At 50.0% G+C, this 21,774-nt stretch overlaps 1 protein-coding gene across 2 annotated transcripts in view; it reads right to left on the bottom strand.

Moving 5' to 3' along the window:
• Positions 1–830: 830 nt before the first annotated feature.
• The window catches only part of Dscaml1 (DS cell adhesion molecule like 1), a 321,027-nt gene continuing 300,083 nt past the window's right edge, over positions 831–21,774 (bottom strand). For both annotated transcript variants that reach the window (XM_021206575.2, XM_029543062.1), the window contains 14 exons: positions 20,224–20,363; positions 12,564–12,717; positions 10,938–11,055; positions 10,430–10,593; positions 10,097–10,195; positions 9,334–9,522; positions 8,415–8,702; positions 6,762–6,917; positions 4,398–4,428; positions 4,081–4,199; positions 3,676–3,828; positions 2,537–2,731; positions 1,744–2,055; positions 831–1,409 (listed from right to left, as the gene is read on the bottom strand). In XM_021206575.2, coding sequence (XP_021062234.1) covers positions 934–1,409; positions 1,744–2,055; positions 2,537–2,731; positions 3,676–3,828; positions 4,081–4,199; positions 4,398–4,428; positions 6,762–6,917; positions 8,415–8,702; positions 9,334–9,522; positions 10,097–10,195; positions 10,430–10,593; positions 10,938–11,055; positions 12,564–12,717; positions 20,224–20,363 — 2,594 coding nt within the window. In that variant the 3' untranslated portion in view covers positions 831–933. The remainder of the gene's footprint in view (positions 1,410–1,743; positions 2,056–2,536; positions 2,732–3,675; positions 3,829–4,080; positions 4,200–4,397; positions 4,429–6,761; positions 6,918–8,414; positions 8,703–9,333; positions 9,523–10,096; positions 10,196–10,429; positions 10,594–10,937; positions 11,056–12,563; positions 12,718–20,223; positions 20,364–21,774) is intronic.

Here is a 21,774-nt window from a genome sequence, read left to right as displayed (position 1 = left end):
TGTGTCAGCATTCAGGTTCAAGTTCACCCAGCTGCACCCACTCTCCTAGAAGCTCCGACTCTCTTGGAAGAGAAGCCAGGGGCCTCCGGTTGCCTGCTTTGGGCTTTCTAGCACACACTGGAGATTGCCTCATTGCATGGGCTCTACGTGCCTTCCATTTGCAGACAAGAAAACCGGCTCAGAGGGGTTTAGGTACTTGCTCAAAGCCACGGAGCTGGTCTGCTCTTAGAACCCAGCACGGATCTGAGAACAAAAGATATTGCTCAATGGCTGCAGCCTAGCTAACAGAAAGCCTTTAAAAGAGTTTCCAGCGTGGAGTCAGAGCCCGGGCCTGGTACAGAGGTCTCTCCACCCTCCCCACTGGCCCTTGCCAGATGGGAAAAAAGCCACCATGTAGAAACATAACCTTTATTGCACACGGCGCTGGGTCTTTTTTCATAGAAAAAGGTATTAGCACATAAGCATCTGCAAATTGAAGCAACTCCCGGTTTTCTTGGAACAGTAAAATCGCATGCAGTGTCTCTGAGTTGGGATTTTGGTCTTTGTCAAAATCACCTAGTTGGGAGGGGGGGTGAGGAGGGCAGAAAATTGCTGTCTTTGTGCCTCTGTCTCAAAAGAAGGTGAGAGAAATATATAGATATATAGATTGTCGCTGTGTCCCACTCTGCCTATATATGTATATATCTCTCCACGCGTGTTTTGTGGGGTGGAGGGTCTGACTTGTCTTGTGCCCTGGCTTCATGGAGAAGAAGAAAATAGTTTCATTTGTACAAAAGAGTCCTATGTACAAGTGTTCACGACTGGGGATTTCTTTTTGACGTCTTTTTGTCTTTTTGTCTGTGAGCTTAATATAAATAATTCAGCCACGTTGGTGTGCGGAGGCTGGAGGTGCAGAGGTCCCAGTGTGGAGCCCTTCTCCGTTTGTCGGCCATCCTACACCAGGGTGTAGGATTTGGAATAGGCGCCAGCCCCCTGTTTCTGAGAACGCCCTACCCCTGGGGTGCTCATTTCGAGTAGTGAGTCTCTGGAGCCCCCCATTTTGGTGTGTGGGCCTCCGGCCCGTGGAGGTTCAGTGCTGGGGGCCGGAGGGGCAGCACTAGGGGCAGCAGAGGGCTCACTGGGAGTAGGACCAGGTGCTGGGGGGGCCGTGCCAGCTGGGGGGGCTGGCATGGCCAGAGTCCTCTGAGGTAAGGTGGCCGTGGCGGTGGCAGCGGTGGCCCCTGAATGGGGGAGGCCCAAGGGCTTGCTGGCAGGGTCCAGAGTAAGGTGCCGGGCCTGGGTATGGTAGGCTCGAGTCAGGTTCCTCATGGAGGCCTCTCGGGGTGGGACCACAGGGCAGGGCTCCCGCCCATCTGCCTTTCGGAAGAAGGCCTCAGACTTGGTATACAGTGGCAGGTTGCAGTAGTCACCTGAAATCACAGAGGCAGAGGATATCAGAACGGGAAGTCTGGGTCATTTGATCCCTGTCCACCGTCACCATTAAGGGGATGACCATTACGTAATAAGCCCCTCCCATGTGTCATTCACAGGCGATAGCATCATCTGCATTATATAAATAAGAAAGGTAAGTTCAGAGAGGTGAAGTGACTTGTTTGAAACCACACAAATATGGAGAAGTTGAGCCAGAATGTGGCTCTGAGCTGTTCTCAAGTCCCTGCTCTTGCATTATTGTGAGGGAACGGGGAGGAGGGTACAAAGGTAAGATTTAGATAGAGCTGGGGCGGGGGAGGGCAGAGCACTCACTCTTGTTGGCTCGGTGAGGGATGGGCACAGCCACATTCTTGCCCCTGTCAGCATCCTGAGGCTTGGGTGGAGAGGCCGTGAAGCGGCAGATACCAGGCTCTGAGGGTGTGCTCATGGATGTCATACTGTCAGCGTTCTCGTTGGTGCCCGTGGTCATCTGGTCCGAGGAGCTGTCCGAGATGAAGCATTCTGTGATTTCAAACTTGGCATGCTGCAGCTGCTCCTCCAGCTTGGCGTGCTCGTAGGCCCGGGCCAGCTCCTCATAGGTGGAGGATGCGCTCTCCGTGGATACCATGCTGTTTCTTCCTTTGTCTGGAGACACAGAGGGAGTGGCATTGAGGGGGAGAGAAGGATATGGAGTGGGAGTGGCCCCATCTCTAATTCAAGCAGTCATTTGAAAGCCTGGCCATGAGGGCAATGGGCTTGAAGATGCCGTCTTCCTTGGGGAGGGCGGCAATGATGTCGTAAGTGAGATCATTGGCTAATGAAGAGCAAAATATATTTTTCAGCCTCAAAAATAAGCAACCAACCCATGGAATATCAGCTTTCTTCAATAAATGTCCAGTGCATCATTTTTTTCTAATCTTTTTTTTTGGGGGGGGGAGATCAAAATAGAATTCTTGACCCGCTCCCCAACTGCAGCCACACAGTGTCAGTGGCTAGCTGGGAAGGAAAATGGTATGGCTGTTGGACAATAGGCTGGTTAGAAAGGAGTTGAAAAAACTAGAGGCAGGCAATCAATGTGGGGACCTGGGGCAGGATGGATGGGATTCAGGCAGGTCCCTAAACACACCTGTGTCTTGGGATAGACTGGCACTGTAGCTGTCACTCTCAGTGACGGTGACACCATGCTGGGAGCCCACAGTGCGCCAGTCGGAGGTGAGGGTTCGGGCAGGGGTGGAGGCCTGGCACTTGGTCAAGGTCCACTGGCTTGAGTACCGGTTCCGGGTGCTGTGGGCTGATTTCACGTTCTTCCTGGACACTGGATCTACACAGAAGGAGGCAAGAGATAGCACCCCCCAACCGCGGGCACTTAGGCACGGACAGCTGGCACTCAGCACAAAGCGCAGTGTGGAGTAACGGTGGAGGCAGAAGTGCTCACAGACTCCCCTGGGAATGTTGGCCATGCATCTTTCCTGACCATGTGATCTGCTCCACGGAAGAGTGACAGAGAAACTGTAGGAGCAGCGGGTGGCATCCTGACCCCCCTTCCCCAAGATTCCTTCCACGTGGGAAAGAATAAAATGCTCTGTTCTGCTGTGTCATCACTGTCATTGCTTGTGTCCTTGATGTCTGAAGGCACTGTCTGCCACAGAAAGCCCTTGGAGAACATGAAGACCCAACCCTTGACCAAAATTTCTAAGGTAACTGGGAGCCTGAGAGATAGAGGGTTAGCAACACCCAGGGTCATTTATAACTGGAATGTCTGTGGTCAAGGTCTCCAGACTCTTAACTCCAGATCCCGTCCCTTTCCATTGTATGCTCTCTCTCCATGTCTGTGTCAAAAATGTATGTTTTCGGATGTGTTCATGTGTGTTCATGTATGTGCATGTGTGTGTTCTTGTGTGGAAGCCAGAGGTTGATGTTGGTTGTCTTCCAGCTGCCTGGGCTTTTGAGATAGGGTCCCTCGCTAAAGCTGGAGCTCATCAATTTGGCTAGGCTGGCCGGCCAGTGAGCTCTAGGGATGTGCCTCCATCTGGATCCCCAGAGCTGGTATTACAGATGTGTTCCTGGCTTTTTGTGTGGGAGATGGGGATTCAAACCAAAGTCACCAGGCTTTTGCAGATGTGCTTTTAGTGACTAAAGCAGCTCTCCAGCCCACCCACTCTTCCTTACTCCTTCTCTTCCTTCTTAAAAAAAAAAAAAATTAAAATCAACTCTATCCCATGCAGAGTAAAAAACCCTCCCCAACTCTTTGGCATTGATGCATACTGGTTCCTGGCCGGATGTCAGACATGTCGATGAGGGGTCCCGTGCTCTGGATGAGGGCCGGATGGTGCAAAGAGACACCAGTACAGAAGCTCTGTGGGTTGACAGCTTGGCTGAACTCGGCATCAGTCACCGGGATGGTGGCTTTGTCATCTCCTAGAGGGAGAGAGATAATCACCTGACGTCCTCCTCAAATTTGTATTTGTCTTTATCCAGTGCTGTTTCAGAGAGGTCAGAGGCTCCCTCCATTGGAAGAAGAGGAAAGTTGGCCCTTGAGAAGAGCTGTAGTGAATTCCAGGCCTGCTGAGTGGTGGATGCTGTAGCTAGACCCTGGGCACAGCCATGGGGCTCGAAGTCGTCCTCCATGGGCTGTGGCCTGGGGAAACACACCCAGAGCAGGTCACTCACCCAGCTGTTTGATGCCCTCCTTGTCCTCAATGAGCAGCTGGACCCTCGGGATGTCGATGTGGAGCCGTGGACCCTGGGGTGGCCCTTTCACAGGGGTGTCGAAGCTTCGGTTGTTCTTGCTGTGGAAGAAGGAAAGGAGGTGGGTGGCTCAGGAGCCAAAGAAAGTTGGGGCGAGGGGCTCTGAAGATCAAAGAGAGGACTGATCAACATCCTTTTGGGTGGCTCCAGGATAGAGGAGCAGGAGGAGGAGGAGGAGGAGGAGGAGGAAGGGGAGCAGGGGGAGGGGAGCCAAGAGAAAGTAGCTGAGTGACTCCTACCTTATCAGCATTTCTGCCAAACTCTTTGCATCTGCAAAACAGTAGAGAGAGGTAGCTGGGTGAGAATGGGGTTTGAGCGGGAAGAGCCACATGGACGAGGAGGGGACATTGTCTAAAATGACAATGGTCTGAAGAGTGGAAGGAGCAGGATAAAGCCCACGACACAGCCATGGTTTCCAGTTTGCTGCTGCCTTAGGTCTGGCTGCTTTTTCCTTAGTTGTTTGTTTTGTTTTATTCCATCTAAGAGAGGCTCATCCTAAAGAAGAGGGGGCATCCCCAGTGCTCTGTCTACTCCATGAATCAGCTATGATTTAACAAGATGCTATGGCATGTCGAATCCTGAGCCTTCCCCTTGGGGAAAGGGGAGAGTGTCGGATGAGACCGAGGCGGTTAGTGAGAAGCACTGGCTAGATGACTGAGTTCTCTCTCACACCAGCCAAGAGACTTTATGTTTTCCCTCAGAGCAGTGGTTCCCAACCGTCCTAACACTGCGACCCTCTAAGACAGTTCCTCATGTTGTGGTGACCCCCAACCATAACGTTATTTTCTTGCCACTTTATAAATGTAATTTTGATACTGTTATGTATTGTGATGTAAACATCTGATGTGTGACCCCAAAGAGGTCGTGATCCACAGGTTGAGAACTGCTGTTTTAGGGTATCTGGGCTCCAAAGTCCACAAATAGATGTGAGAGCCCATGCTATATCTCAAGGGAGCCTTGAATCTCACTGGGACTCTTTGGTGATGATACTGAGAGAGGAGGCAAAGGGTCTATTTAATGTATTAGAGCCCAGTAGCTGAGAGTGACTTGTCAGACTGGAGATGGTGCTATGCCTGCATCCAACCACCCATCTGCTTAAATATCCACCCAACTGCTCACCCATCTATCAAACTATCCATCCATCCACCCACCCACCCATCATCCATCTATCCATCCATCCATCATCCATCTATCCATCCATCCATCCATCCATCCACCCATCCATAATCCATCCATCCATCCATCCATCCATCCATCCATCCATCCATCCATCCATCCATCCACCTATCCACTGATCCAACTAACAGTGAATCCAACTATTTTTTTTTTTTTTTGGAGTCAGTCTCATGAATTCCAGGCTGGTCTGCTGGCCTCAAACTTGAATTCTCTGTGTAGCAAAGGATAATCTCAAATTTCTGGTTCTCACACACTAACGTCCCAAGTTCTAGCTTACTGGTGTATTCCGTCATGCCTAGCTTATGCAGTACTGAGGATCAAACCCTAGGGTACATGCATGCTAGGCAAGCACTTCCAACTGATCTATATGCTCATGCCTCCCATCTAACTATTTAATCAACAACCGTCCAACTATTGACTCATCTATGCAACAGTGCATTCAATATCTAACCATCCATCTTTCCACTTATATATCCAACTATCCATACCACTAAGTAACCACCCATTCAACTATTCTTATAATCATTCCACCATCCAACTATTCTTTTAACAAAATATATGGATGGCTATATCACAAATCAAATTGTTACCTGTTATCCATCAAGATACCCATCCTCCCATCCACTTACACACTCAACTATTTATGTATCCAAACCTTCACCAAACCATTCATCTCTCCATTCTTGTATTCATACTATTTAGCAACCACATAGTCAACCATCCATTTAAACATTCAGTCATCATCTAACTATCTCATTTGTCCAGGTATTCACTGAATGATCCATTCTTCCATTCTCTCCGGTCCTGAAGACCACAGAGAGGTTAGTAATTCCCTCTTCTGTGCTACTATTGTCCCCTGGCCTCTCACATTAAATAGTGAACTCTGTAAGTATATGGCTTGCCCCTTCTTCATCTCTGCATCTCTACCATTCAACAGTATCTACTTTGCATCAGACTCCAAACATTTGAGTGAGCAAACATGAAGTAACTAGTAGGTTCTGGGTCTATCAAGGAACATGAGAGTCGTTTACATCAGACTACGATGTTAAGTGTTTAAAGGGGGAAGTATTCAAATTATTCCACATTTGACACAACATGAAAACTTCCTGGACAGGAGCCAAACAAGGCCCTAGAGAGATGTATTTGTCAATGAATATGGAACTATTTGCATATGTTATAATCAATATGGCTTTACCAGTGTGGACCTGTATAAATGTCAGCTCTAGTTGGTGCAGGCACAAAATACCGGTGACACAGAAGAGAAACTATGAATAACCAAGGAGACTTGGTTTGAGTGGCAGGTATTCCTTTCAGGGGACACAAACTCAGTCTCTTGCCCAGGAGGTTCTGTGGTCCACCGAAGGGTGGCCAGTGTGGCTGGGAGTCACTACCCTCTCTCCCTGAATGCTGGTAGAAAAGTCCCCCACCTCGGAGCCTCTTCAGCCTTTTCTCCTTCCTCTTCTTTCGAACAACAAAGAGCAGTGCCACCCCGAGGGTGGCCAGGATGACTGGACAGCCGATGGTGAACAGCTTCTTCACGTCATCGCCTTCTCCTTGAGCAGACTTGATGGGTGGGATGGTGCCTGAGTGGGGTGGGGGGGGCAGAGAAGAGAACCAGGGGATGCTGTGAGCTCACAGAGTCCCATGGGTGGGGAAACCTGCTGATGACTTCTGTTGTCCTTGGTCTCCGACCCCCACCTCCCAGTGCAGAGCTGTAACCCCCCCCCTGTTCCCCTAAACTTTGGTTCCATCAGGGCAGTCATGAGCACTTACATAGCTTTTATGCTATATTAATGACTTTCTGGTTCTGTTTTAGAATTTTCCTGATCTCTCTCAGGGTTATTTTTCTGCCTGGTCAGGTTTTATGTTTAATCCTAGAGTGGGGATTGATGGATTACATTCTCACATCTGGCTGGACATGGGAGGAACAAAGCGAGGTGAAGTCATGTGGGGGATCCTGCAATCTCTCCCCCTGATGGAGAATCGCTCCTTTGTCATGCCCCAACCCTGTCCCTTTCACTCCCACCAAAAGCTGCATTTTCAGTCTCTGGTGCCTGCAGGAAGGCAAGGATAGACTCTACTAATATAAACTGCTGCCAACCCCGATCCTTGCCTGTTTCCCAAGCTGTGTTTAAGAATCATCTTCTACACGAAGACTTTCTTGTTGAGGCCTATCTCCTGAGACCGTTTCCTAAGTATGTAGGTGGACTTAATTTAGCTTGTGACAATTGGATCCTAAGAGCTTAGCTTTCTTTTTCTCCAATGCATCTCTGTCTCTGTCTCTTTCTCTCTGTCTCTGTCTTTCTCTCTGCCTCTCTGCCCCCCCTCTCATGTGTGTGTGTGTGTGTGTGTGTGTGTGTGTAGCATTTTTATGAGGTAGATATCAGTTAGGTGCTCCCCAAATAGCCATGGTCTTGCTATATTTCCCAGAATTCCTTGCACTTAGATTAGGGTCACATGATTAGTTGGAACAATAAAGGGTGAAAAACAAGTGATTTTTTTTTTTCTTAGCTAGAGCAAAGCCCTGGGTTTTGGTCCCCAACACACACACACACACACACACACACACACAAAGAAGTGATAAAAACCAGCCCCTTCAAGGCAGTTAAGAATTGATGTGCCTTTTATCTTGGGGTAAGGGCCATGTTCAAGATGACATAGCTAAAAGGTGATTGCCAATCAGCTCTCTCAGGACTTTCTCTGATCAAGAAAAGATTCTCCCCTGTGTGGAGCAACCAGGCCCTTAGTATTTGTGACTGAAGAACAGGCTGTTTATCTTGACTAATACACTTGGCTAGCCAAGTCATCCTGGAGCAGGAACTCGGTTCCATCTCGGCTTACCTCACCCTCTCCATCTCCCTGAAGCAATACACAGCAAGAACTGCATCTTGTTTAAAGACTTCCACCTGCCTGTCAAGACGGGCCGCCAGTACATCTGCCCACTTAGCCACCTGCTACCAACCGGATGGCCCCTCTATCTTGCTCCTTAGCCCTCTACCTTGGGTTTTATTCCTGTCTGCCTCTATTTATCCCTCTCTTTAGATACCCGGGGGCTGTCCCACCCCACCGTCTCCACTCACTGCCATCGTAGTCCAGGGTGGCAAACTGGGCGGTCTCATTGCCACAGCCGGCGCTGTTGCAAGCCCTCATGCGTAGCTCATACCACGTCGCCTCTCGAAGCTCTGTCAGAAACACATCTGTGGAGCTGTTGGCTCGGACGCCCTGCCAGGCCCAGGTCCCCTTGGGCCGGTACTCCAGGACAATGGCTGTGATGGGACAACCTCCATTGTTCCAGCCCTGCAGGTTAAGCCGAGCATGCGTGGAGTTGATGTGGGTGAAGAGGTGTTGGTCTTTGCTGAAGGAAGGCTCTGGGAGACCAGAAGGGGGAGGAGAGATGTTAGGGTGTTCTAGAAGGAAGGAAGGGGTCCTTCATCTATCTGGGAAGGCTTTTCCTGGGGCAGTTGGGATTATAGTAGGGCTGCTCCAGGGGTGGAGAGGCGAGAGGAGGAAAGGCCTTTCAGCAAGGGCCCAGCAGTGAAGGGTGAACAGTGGGAGGAAGGAAGGATGCCAACCCTCTGACCCTCCTGGTAGTAGGACCTTTTAGTTAATTAATTAGTTAGTTAATTAATTTTTTGTCAAGGTCTTAGATCAGACTGGCCTCTATCTCTCTATGCTGTCAAAGATGACTTTGAATTTTCTGATTCCCTTACTTCCACCTCTGAGTGCCAGGATTAAAGTTTTTGTGGTGATGGGGGTTGAACCCAGGTGGCCATGCACAGTAGCCACTCCCCCCACCCCTCCCAGTCCAGATCACTTTTGCCTGCCAATGAGCGATGAGCGTATCCCAAGATGCTTTAGTGATAGGAGCAAGGCTGAGTCTCCTCCCTCTAGCACTTGGCTCCTCTTTCTGTGTCTGTTCCCGCTGATGTCACGTTTGCCACCCTACCCGCCTCCCACCTGAGCCCCCGCTCTTTATTGCCACCCCTGACCCGGCCTCACCCCGCCCATGGGTCTTGGCCTCGATGATTTCGCTGATGCGCCCGGAGCCCACACTGTTCTTGGCTGCCAGCTTCACCTTGTACCACGTGCCACACTTGAGGCTGTCTAGCTTGAAGGAGCGCTCGCTGGAGCTGATGAACACATCCTTCCACTCCTCACTGTTGTCCACAGAGTATTGCAGCACAAAGCCTGCAGGAGGGGTTGACTCAAGTGGGGCAAAGCAGAGAAGGGCAGGACAGGAGAGACCCAACCTCGACTCCAGCAGAGGCCATAGGAATGGGCATATGCAAATGAGATTCAAAGCTGGAGGCCTGCCATCTTAGTGCTGGGGGAGTCTGGGTCTCTCCATAGCTCTCCGTTAGGTTAAGAGAGCTGGGAAGCTTACAACACTAACTGTTCTAGGAGGGGCAGGGAGTCCTTGACCAGGAGTGTCCCCATTTGGGGAGAGCAATTTGGAAGTACACTTTTAGCCCCACCTCAGACTACTGAACAAACGCTGAGCTGCGTTCTTACAACGATCTTTGCTGAGCCACACAGACCCTTGTTTGAGAGGCACTGATGCTATGTTTGCCTGCTTTGAAAGACTGGGAAGCCAAGGTCCAGAGAGGAAAGATCTGTTCTACTCACAAATGGAGGGGGTGGGGTGGGGGGGGGAGTGCTCTCCATGTGGTTCAATGCCTCACAGTCTGAACCACCCTCCAGATTCTCGGGGATTATGGGACCAAGTATTAGAAACAGGTGAATAATTCCCTCCCCTCCTTACCTCTGATGGAGCTGCCCCCATTGTCCCCTGGGATCCAGGTCAGGGTGATGGAAGAGGCAGAGGTTTTGGAGACAGTGAGGCGGGGCTGGTCCGGGGGAACTGCGAGGGAAAGCCACTGGCTCTCAGTGCGAAAGGTATGGAGTGTCCCAACAGGAAGGTGCCGGCTCTTCCCGTATTCCTTCCCATCCCTCATGCCTCCTCTCCTTTTCCCACCTCAGTTCCACCAAGATCTACCCACCCCCAACACCCAGGGTTGGCTTTCTCTGTCATTCAGTCTCTCTAGCAGGTTGAGACTCCTGTCCCTGTCACACCGCCTGCTTTGCAGAGTCTCACCTTGTACCAGAAGGTTGACAATGATGGTGTCAAAGCCACCAGTGTTGGTGGCTGTGCAGGTGTAATAGCCGGAGTCTTCAGCCTTCACAGCACGAAGCAGCAGTGTGCCGTTGGTGTGGATAAGCCGGTGTCCATCCAAGGACACGGGGATTGCTGAGTCTTCACTGCCAGACCGGGAGGTGGCGTGGGTTATGACACACCCTCCCTAGTCCTGCCTCACCCCCATGCCCCACATGTGAAGGCAAATGGAAGAAAGGCAGGAGGGGGCTTACAGGGGATTTCGGGTTCTTGGGGTTTTGTTCTGTACTTCCCAGGGATTTCCAGGGAACCCCTGTCTTTCTTCCCACACAGGAAGAAGGTTATGACTGGAGGAAGGGAAGCAGTGGTTTGGAAACTGCTATGAGCAGTGTCATATGCCCTGTAGGGCCACCACAGGGCACAGTGATGATGGTTAAGCAGCTTTCTGCCTCCCTGGAGCCACCCCACTCCTCCCGGGCCAACCACCTACCTGTCTTTGGTCCACTTCACAGCCGGGGCTGGATCTCCCACTGAATTGCAAGGCAGCCGGACATCTTTCATCCAGGGTGTTGTTACAGTGCCTCCAAATGAGATGATCTTTGCAGGGGCTATAAAGAGGAGAGCATGAGGGTCGCCCCGCTATTTATCCTTCATGTTCCCCTTAACCCCATTCACATTGCTCCCCAAATTGACAGTCCAAGTCAGGGGAGACGTTTGGGTAAACTGGCTGCTATGGTGGAGGTGGTCCTGTGGCAGAATGGGGACAAGGACCGATGGGACCCAAGGTCTGCTGGTTCTGAAGAAGATGGTGGGTGATGAGGATTCCAAGCCATCTAGGGAGGGATGGCATTCTAGCAGGGACAAGGTGCCCAGGAGAAGGGCATGTTGGGTAGGAGAGGATGTGTGTGTGTGTGTGTGTGTGTGTGTGTGTGTGTGTGTAAGTATGAATTTGTGTGAGTTTGTGTAAGCATGGCATAGCTGTGTTTGTGTAGGAATGGGTTGTGTTTGATGCTCACAGGGGCAGGGGACAGACTTCTGCTAAGAGCTCAGGACCTAGGACCTTGTCCTGGGAAGGGGGCAGGCTCTAGGCTCCTTTGCTTCTAAAGGAGGTGAGACCTGGAGAAAGGGTAGATGGTACCCTGAGAAGGAGGTAAGAAGGTGAGGCTGTGGAGACAGTGATATGCAAGGAGTTCTGACTCGAAGCTGCAAGGCTCAACACAGCACATCTCAGCTGTCTGGGATGGCCAGGCCATGCAACTGGATGGAAGGCTGCAAGGATGAGCCCATGGTTTACCATGGACCCTCAGGTGGATGCTTGCTGGCTCTGTCCCTGGGGCCCACAGGGAGGCTTCTCTCCTTCTAAGGCAAGCCAGGCCTGGGGGAGTCAGGTGAGCATGGGATTGGCTGGGGGAGGAGAAGGGGCAGGAAGGTGCCTAGAGGTCAGAGACATTGGAAGACTTGAGGCTCACTGTTGCCAGTTCCTCTGCCCCTTGGCCAAGGCAGACAAACGGCCATTGTTCCATTGGGTGAGTGACCCTGAGTTTTGGGTAGGGCCTCAGAGCTATCATTCTCTTCAAAGATTGGGAATACCTCTGGGTAGTCCCCCATGCCCAGATTGGGGATCAGTGAGGCCTGCCCTGAGAAGGTCTTGTTCCCCAGCCTTCTGGCGGATAATGGAGCACTACCAGAGAGAACCTTCTGCCTGCCCTCTCTGGTTGCAGCACGAGGCTCTCTCTCTGGAGTCCCAAAGGCCCCTTGGAAGCATCAGTGCACCCCATATCCTGAGATGCTCCTCTTTCAGGAGCTGAGTGCTAAGACCGAGGCTCTGCTGCAGATGGGGGCTGGAGGGGACCCTCAAGCCAGAGGAGAGTTAACAGCGTAGCCAGTGAGGGTTTAAGCGAGGGCCCCATTGTAGCTTGTTGCGTGACTTTTCCAGAGTCAGGGGGCAGCAGGGGGTTATTCCTTGGTGAATGCAGAAGGGAGGACTACTGGCCAACTCCCCACAGCCAAAGTCATGGGTAGCAGGGAAGGGACACAGCACCTATTTGGGAGGAGCCAGAATTCTGCAAATGAGTTTCTGGAAGCTTCTATCAGACCCTAGGCACAGGCTTCTCACCCTTGCCAGCAGGCTCGATGGTGACCTTCTCGCTGCTGTTCCCCCTGCCTGCAGAGGTGACCGCAGCCACCCATAGCAAGTACTGCTGTCCCCGGTTCAGGTGGGCGATCCGGTAGAAGAGCTGCTCAGGACTGCTCTCGTACTCACTGGGAGCCTGTGGGTGGAGACAAAGTCACACTAAGAAACAGAACCGGTGTGCCTTGACCCCTCGCCTGCCATTGTCCTTGGTGCCTTGGGCAGGATCTGTCCAGCACGTTCTTTCCCAGCTTGAGACAGGTAGTGGACAGCACTGTGCAGGGCTCAGCCCCAGGAGCTAATGGAGCCAGTCCTGCAGTCTTTGTAGGCCAACCTTGGTACCGGCTCTAGTGGCTGTGGCTACAGGCCAACACATATGGGCATTTTGAGTAAATGATGAGAAGCAGTCAGAGAAAGGAGAATGAGGGACTCGGGGTCCCAGGAAGACCACATGCAAAGAGAAAGGTTCTGTGGAGAAGCCAAATGATTGCCTTTGCCTTGTTAGGGCTGTAGCCAGCCCTCCAGCCTGTCCCCTGCTTAGTCACCTCCCCGCCCTGCCACCTAATTACACTTTTTCCTTCTCAGGATGGGGTAGAGAGGCAGTGGGGAGAGTTTTACTGGGCAGTACTTTATTAGTGATTATTAGTAGTATGGATCACTATATATATTTGTAGGTTACATAAATCTATAACATTTTTTTTAACCAAATGACAGTTTTGACAAGTTGCCAACAAAACAATATCAGATCCCAGTGGTTTTACCAGTTGCTTTGATGAAAAGATTATGTTGCCTTGGAAACCAAAGGCTCAGATATTGAAATGAATTTGAGAAGGCGCTTTTGATAAGCGCTAGTTTGTAGCCCTCCTGTCAGCCTCTTCCCTGGCCTCGGCCGGATGGGGCTGACTTTCATTTTATTTTATTTTATTTTATTATTTTTTTTTGGCCAGCCGCAGGGAATGGGGGAGAGGAGAGCACTAGGGCCCCTCTGAGATCAGGGCACAAGTCCAAGGAGGGGGAACAGTTCCTGGAACAGATGGGGGCCCTGAGGCCAGAGGGAGCTGGTAATTAGTTATCTCTGCAGTCGTGAGATCTTGCACGCAGGCTCTCCTGAACATGGCTGTGCGGATGCACACATGTGCTGAAAGATAGATGTCACCGAGGGACATTCTCCACGGCCAATGGGAGAGCTGGAGGACCCAAGGACTTGTAACAGGACAAAAGGAATGTCCTTTTCTTGGCCTCGGGCTGTCTGCAGGGAAATGTTGGGAGAAGGTTCATACACCCTTAAAATGTGCTCAGGTATCTTGTCACCGTCCCTCCTGCCTTCCCAGGGAGGGGTGGGCGAGTGATGCTGTGTCTAACCTTGTGCACAGTTCCTGTTGGGGGCAGGTGCAGGGCCACTCTGAGCCCTTTTTGGCTAGGGCATCTGGGGATGCTGAGTTCACGAGGGAGGGCGGTGCCTGAGCTCCCCCTCCCCACAGAATGGGGAGCTTAGTTCTTTTGCAAATTAGGAATCTACAACCTTATCTCTTCTGGGCTGTGACTCTGAGTCACCCAGAGGCAAGGAGTGCACAATTGTTTGAAAATCAGAGTGCAGTTCTCTGTGCTCATTTTCAGTGGGTGTAGAGGTGTGTGTGTGTGTGTGTGTGTGTGTGTATGTGCACACACATGCATGCTTGTGTGTGGAAATACATAGATGTGAGGGTAGATATTAAGTGCATGTGCTTGTGTGTCAGTGTGGATTTGAGAATACATTTGTGTTTACCCAGGGCAGTAAAGTATGTCTTTCGCTTAAAGGTCATCTTCTATTTTTTTGTGTGTGAGCATATTTGCGTATGTGTGCATGTCTATATCTGTGTGTATTCTCACACGTTTGTGTGGGAGTATGTGAGTGTGTGTGGGGGGGTCAGAGGCTAATACTTCAGTATTTTTTTCTCAGAAGCTGCGCACATTGCTGTGTGTTCTGACGGAGATGGTGTTTCTCACTGGGTCCTGGGCTTCCTCATTAGCTGAGGCTGGCTTGTCCTGGAGTCCAGGGATCTGCTGGCCTTCAGATCCTCAGACTGCTGGTGAGCCTCCTGCCTCAGTCTCCCCTGAGCTGGGAGGACCGCAGGTGTTGATCCTCTGCATCCAGAGATATAATGGCATTTTACCAAGATTCTAGGACTGTCGGTACCAAACTACCACTTTCAGAGAGAGCGCGGCATTTTACCAAGATTTAATGCCTTCCTTTTCATCTGGACTCCCTACACATCCCTTGAAATTCTTTTAAAATCATACTGTCATTTCTCCTAAATAAGACTTGGTGAATACAAAGTTATAGAACAAAAATCAAACTATGACCAAAAAAACCCCAATAGGTAACAGTTATATGTCTTTCTAATCATAGAGGCAAAAAACAAAACAAAACAAAAAAAGACTGATAAATTTAAGTTCTCTAAAAAAATTATCATACATCAATCAAATTAAAAGGCATGAATTTGCAGCTTCTTGCAATTTATACACTAGAACATGGCTGTTATCCTTAATATGGAAAGAATATTTAAAAATCAATAAGCAGGCTGGTGAGATGGCTCAGCAGGTAAGAGCACCCAACTGCTCTTCTGAAGGTCCTGAGTTCAAATCCCAGAGACCACATGGTGGCTCACAACCATCCGTAATGAGATCTGGTGCCCTCTTCTGAAGTGTCTGAAGACAGCTATAGTGTGTACTTACATATAACAAATAAATAAATCTAAAAAAAAAATCAATAAGCAAAGTGCAAGCAACCCAAATAGCCAGGATGAACACAAGAATTGAAAGTGACTCCAAGAAAAGACAACCTATAAGTATTTGCAAACAAACAACCCGAAAGAATTCTAAGAAGAAAAATTTAAAGTAAGACAACTATTAAAAATAAAATCCAAGTTGCAAAAATGAAATGCAAATCTGAAATCAGTGTCTATTCAGAAACCTGTGTGCTCTGTGGCACACGCACATGCCTCTGTGCTTCCGGAGAGCGACTTGAAGGCATGCACGCAGGGCCTCTGTGACCTGGAAATACAGACATATGCCCATGAAGCTTTGGGAAGAAGGTTCACCGGAGTCTTCTTTACAAGGGTGACAGCGGAGCAATGCTTCTAGGCAGGAGGGAGGCCTTGTGGACAGTAGGTTGTGCCACTCAAGAATGTGTTTGAGAGAAAGATGTAGATTAGCTCAGTCGATAGACTGCCTGATTAGTTAGTGTGTGCACAAAGCCTTGGTTTAATTCCTAGCACTGTGCTAACTCTGGTGTGTGTGTGTGTCTGTGTGTGTGTATGTGTGTGTGTGTGTGTGTGTGTATGTATGTATGCGACATGCTCATCTCAGAACTTGGAAGGCAGAGGGATCAAAAGTTATTAATTTTTTTCAAGGGAGGGTTTCTCTGTGCAACCCTGGCTGCTCTGGAACTTGCTTTGTATACCAGGCTGGCCTCGAACTCAGAGATCTGCCTGCCTCTGCCTCCCGAGTGCTGGGATTAAAGCCTCTAAGATCATCCTTAGAGCCTGGGATATGTGAAATCTTGTTTAAAAAAAAAACCAACACAAAACAAAAATAACAACAAAACCCTTCAATGACAATGAAAAATCCCACGACAACTACAAAAGAACACAGAAAAGAACCTTCTTAAGTTGAAACTTGTGCATGAAAAAGACATACATGTAAATTTTCTTTAATATTATGTAAAAAAAAACCACTCCAATCCCATAATCTCTGTGCTGATCAGTGTAGAAGGTTAGGCCTGGTGTTGTGTACAAGCCTGTGGTTTCAGCTCTTGGGAGGTGGAGGCAGGGAGGTCAGAGGCCCAAAGCCTTCTTGAGCTCCAAAGGGAGTATGAGGTCAGCCTGGGCTACAGGGAACCCTGTCTTACCCCACCCTCCCAAACCCAGAGGGCTGTTGATTAAGGAGGGAACCCAGTAACATAACTTTGTCTCTTGTCTTTTTCTGCACTTGAAGGAGTCACTTGAAGGAGTTTCTTATAGCACTTCTTTCTGTATGGATATTGTGTGTGTATGTGTGTGTGTGTGTGTGTGCGTGTGCGTGTGCGTGTGCGTGTGCGTGTGTGTGTGTGTGTGTGTGTGTGTGTGTGTGTGTGTAGGTCAGAGGACGGCATTCAGGAGACTGTTCTTTCCCTCTTCTGTGGGTTCTAACTCAGGTTGTTAGATTAATTTAACTCATGGCAAACCCCTTTGCTCAATGTGGCATCTCTCCAGCCTTGTTATTTACTTGTTTATTTTATATATTTATCCACTTAGTGTGCGAATGCATGTGTGCACACATAGAGGTCAGGGGACAACTTGTACAAGTTGATTCTCCCCACCATGTGGTTTCTGCAGGATTGAACTCAGCTCATCAGACTTGGTGGCAATCACCTTTACCCACTGAGCCATCTCTTTGGCCCTGGCTATTATTTTTGTCAAAAGGGAAACATGGCCACTGTACTGAATAAAGTATTTCGTAGAGTTTCAGCCTTTCTCATGCAGCTTTGGCTGCCCCGAGTCATTCACCGTGAGCCATGCACCTGTGTTGGCATGTTCAGATGCACACACCAGTGTGTACGAGAACACCCAGTCTCTTAGCCACCTGCTTCTAAGCCTGCATTTACGCCATGGTTTCACATGTTTCTCGCATGTGAGTGTGCTATCATCCTAGCGCCTGACCAGAGTTCTTCTCGTAAATAACTGGTAACACTGTCCACTTGGAATGTGGACTGCATTGTGCAGAGTGATACTATTTCCCATGGCAGCTCTCCCTGCAGACCTCACTGAGCTCGGGGTATCTCCCTCCCCTCAGTCCTCAGTCTCCCTGTGTAGTTGAACTGAAATTCTCATCACTTTGTATAAGCTTCGTGTGATACACTCCCCTGGAAGTCTTCCCTGAAAGAGGGGGTTCTTATATGCTCGGGACACAAAGAGCTGGAACAGGGTCTCTGCTGCATTTGGGATCTTGAATGCCCCACGTTTTAAGGGCTTGGTGTTCAGCCTGTGCTGCTATTATTGGAGGCCTGTGGAACTTTTAAGAGGTGCGATCCAGTTGGAGGGAGCCAAGTCATTGGGAGCATGTCCTTTTTCTTGCTATGTAGGCTTCAGTGAATGTCTTTTGTTTACCTCCCGGCTGTGAGCCTCTTACTCCCTGCCATGAGGAGGCCCCTCACCACCAGCACAGAGGCAGGCCACGGGGTCAACTGCTCATGGCTGAAACCTGCAAAGCTGTGAGCTAGAACAGACCTCTCCTCTTTAGACGTGACTCTTTCAGGTATTTTAAAATTTTATTTAGAAGTGACTCTCTCAGGAATTTTTCATAGTAATGGAAAGCCAACAGATGCAGTTCCAGTGTCCTTAGCAGTAGGAGAGGGGACGGGGACCAGAAATTGTGCTGACAGCTGGGACAGGATCCAAACCAATCTCTGGACACTCCCAAAGCCTGAATTAATCAGGAGGCCACCACAGACTGGTCCCTTAGGAAGACTTCATTATTGGCAGCGGAAATGACTGTAAAGGCCAAGCAAGAGCATGGCTACCTTCTCCCATCAGCTAGGAAAGGGGACATGCCACATGTTTTGGGCTTTATAATAGCAGCCAGGCTGTTAGATATTCAACCATCAAACATGCACCAGCGATTCTAATATTCTTGATAAGTGCTCCACAGCCTGGAATCCAGAGAGGAAAAGACACTACTCCCATGGTCTTTGGGGCCTCTGAGACCGAAGCAGTCAGCTGTGCCAACAGTTAATGTCCGTAGGCAGTTGGGTGACGGAGAAATAGGTCCCAGTAGGACTCAACAGAGGCAAAAGCTGGGTAGGAAAAGGATGGTGGGCAGTTTGGTGCTGTGAGAACTGAGAGAAAACGGCGAGGGGCGAAGGGGGGGGGGACAGAAGACATGCTGAAAACATTAATTGGTTAATCCCAAGGGTCTACGCTAATGCAGGGCAGCCCCAAGTGTGCAAATGGTGCGTGTGCCTGCATGTGTGCACAACACACACACACACACACACACACACACAGAGCTTAACACCAACAGAAGCATAGTGCTCCCAGGCACCCTCTGCAGACCCCGTGTTCACAGCAAGCCCTCTCCCAGGTACCCACTCTGCAAAAAGTGTCCTGAGCTCTAAGAGCTCGCAGCCCAAGCCTCCGCCTAGGATGTCAGTGGACAGCACCATGCAGAAACACAGGAATACAAGCATAAGCAACAAAGACACTCTAAAGCCAAAGCGAAGAGCGAGAATGAGCTCTCCCGGTGTCTCATACCACTGATGAAAGCCACTGACACAAAGTAGGGCTGAGTGACAGGAGCCAGATGTATAGCAGGGCTCCATCCACACTGACTGAGAGAGGCAGCATTCATCCAAACTGTGGAGTTGGGAGGGTGGAGGTAATGGAGAAGCCTCAGAGGGTCTTTGGGGTGCTCTAATGTCCTGTGCTCCGTCTGAGTGCCACCATGTGGGCACGCTGCCAACATGGCATTGCATGTGGCAGTGCCCATGAGGACAGTGAGGATGCTTATGAACCCATGGGCTTTCTCTCTGGGAAGAGACTCCTGGCCTCCATGGTGAGGAGCCGTGGTGCTCACTCCAGAAAGGTGGTTCACAAAGCCCACAGGATATCTGACGAGGGAGGGGTGACAGTGGCCCGGCAGCTACAGGCTGCATTCCTGGCTCAGAAATCATGCAGATCTGTGGCTGATGGCAAGCTGCCATTATAGAGGGCAACACTTCCTCCTGCCCCTTCCCCAGCCCTAAGCCCTGACGGCCCCACGCCTGAGACGTGCTTACAGGCTGTTTCCCACTGCTGAAGCTGCCCAGGGCAGGGGTTTCCACCTGCTCCTGTCCGAGGAAAAGTTGTGCTGCAGAGAAGACACTTAGCTGGGTGTCAGAAAAGGAGAGGGGAAGGAAGCATATTATGGGGTGTGGGCATATGCAATGCTTTGCCCACCCCGTCCTCTCTTTCTTCTCTCTGGGGACTCTGAATTCCCGGTAGAATTCTGACTCGTGCTTGTACCTCTGCCTGGGGTGCACAGCAGCCAGGATCAGGGAAGATACTGCAGACTCTTAGGCTCTTGTCCCGATGGAAGCCCAGGCCCTGGTCAGAGATGCCCTTACCCCTATCCTGGTCCCACCGATCCTGTTCCTTGCCTAGTCATTTGCCTCCAAACCTGGAGGACCCTGATGAGAGGCCATGCACTCCCAGAGTCCACGGAACGGCCAGTCCCTGGAAGTGCCTGTGGTCAGGAGGCTGGAAGAGCAGAGTTGAGTGGCTTTTCTTTTTCTCTGTCTGCTTGGCTGTGACCCACATGATTCAAGAGGGGCTCCCAAGCTGTGACAAGCTCGCAGTCTCTGTAGAAGATGCCTAGCCCATGATGGATAGCATGCAAGGGTTCATCCATTTTGGAGCAACCAGTACCCAGACTTAAAAGCAACTTGCAGATGTAGATTATCTTCTAATGTGTGGGTCCCAGGGCTTAGACTTAGGTCCTCCAGTTTAACAGTTGGCACCTTCACCCAGTGAGCCATCTTGTCTAGCACCCATTCTGAACTACAAGTCCCAGAAAAGCATAGATAAGTCCCACAGTTTGACTGACGGGTTGTTCCTAAAAGATCTGCTCCCTTGTCCCCCTCACCACTTACCGGCTGGCCGGATCCAGGGCTGGAACAGAAGATGGTGTATTTGCGGATCACCCCATTGGGCTTGGTTGGGGGCAGCCAGGACACGACCACACTGCTAGCTGATGAAGGGACAGCTTTGATGCCAGCAGGGGGCCCTGGAACTGAGTAGAGAGAAGATCTGGTCAGTCTAGAGAATACAGCTCATGCATGGGAAACAGTGGTGGAGGGGGGACTGAGTGAGTCTTGGGGAGCTCCTTAGAGGGGACCCTAGAGCTTTGGGCTAGAGAAGGAGGGCCAAGCATGGCCTACAGGCAGAGGGCAAGGGGATCATGAGGGGGGTGTTACAGGCTCTGAGGTGGAGGCTGGCAAAGGGGCCAGCTTCACAAGTGTTTGGCCAGAGAGGAGTGGGACACAGGAAGAACGCATCTGCTTCCTCTGACTTTAATCCTTACACCCAGAGCCCTGACAACCGACAGGCCCATGTGTGGCACACTACCCCACAGATGCGAGGCACTCTGCCCCTTTAGGCCTGTGACTTCCTCTAGGCTGGGACCAGGAACTGCTTTTTGCTGTGTGCCTAGGGTATTGTCTCGTGTGCTGGTGAGGTCTTTTCTGTTTTCAGGGAACTATACCTGGCAAGTGAACTCAGAAATCCACCCCAGAGGCTCATACAGACTCGGGGTGGCCCTGCCTCTCAGGACTGGAGGCCCAGGGCTCCTTTCCAGGGCAGCTTTCTGTTCCATCCACACTCCCCACCTTCCTTTCTCCACTCAGTTGCTCTCTTCTCTTCCCACCCCTGCCATTTTTTTTAATATATTCCTTTGGGGGTAGTAATTGTACCCTATTCAATTTTTTACCGTACCTCCCCCAACCTCGGTGACTCCACCCACGTGGAGATGAGAATTAATGTTGTGGTGAGAATTAATGTTAAGTAAAATAAAGCACCCAGAACATTGGTACTGCACAGAAGACTCTCAATAGATGGTGAGAGTCACGGCTTTTGCCTCCTCGCTGCCAGCTCTCAGCATGTGACCCACAGTGACTTCTCCCTAGGAAGTGGTCAGTGATTTGGGACCAATTAAAGTGATCCTCTTCAGGAGCAGCATAGAACCTAGAGGCTGAGAGGTATCCTTGGCCCCATCCTCCTTCCGGGCTGCAGTATCCTGTTGTCAGGAATTGCTGTGGTTGTGATGTGCAGAAGTGTATAGATGACTCTGGGGTAAGTGAGGTTGTGTCTCTTTGCACACTTTCTCCCTGTTATTAAAAGTTGTGTGTTAAATCCACAATTGTGCATTTGTTTATTTTGCTGTCTATCATACATCTATATCATCTATCTATCTATCCATCTATCATCTATCATCTATCTATCTATCTATCTATCTATCTATCTATCTATCTATCTATCTATCATCCATCTTCCTAGCATCTATCTTTCACTATCTATGTATCTATGTATCACCTATCTATCTATCTATGTATCAGTCTTCTTCTTCTTCTTCTTCTTCTTCTTCTTCTTCTTCTTCTTCTTCTTCTTCTTCTTCTTCTTCTTCTTCTTCTTCTTCTTCTTCTTCT

The sequence above is a fragment of the Mus pahari genome, chromosome 10 (genome assembly GCF_900095145.1).
Source record: "Mus pahari chromosome 10, PAHARI_EIJ_v1.1, whole genome shotgun sequence".
Classification (NCBI taxonomy): domain Eukaryota; kingdom Metazoa; phylum Chordata; class Mammalia; order Rodentia; family Muridae; genus Mus; species Mus pahari.
The sequence above is the reverse complement of the archived record's forward strand: the minus strand, read 5'-3'. Positions and strand labels throughout refer to the sequence as shown.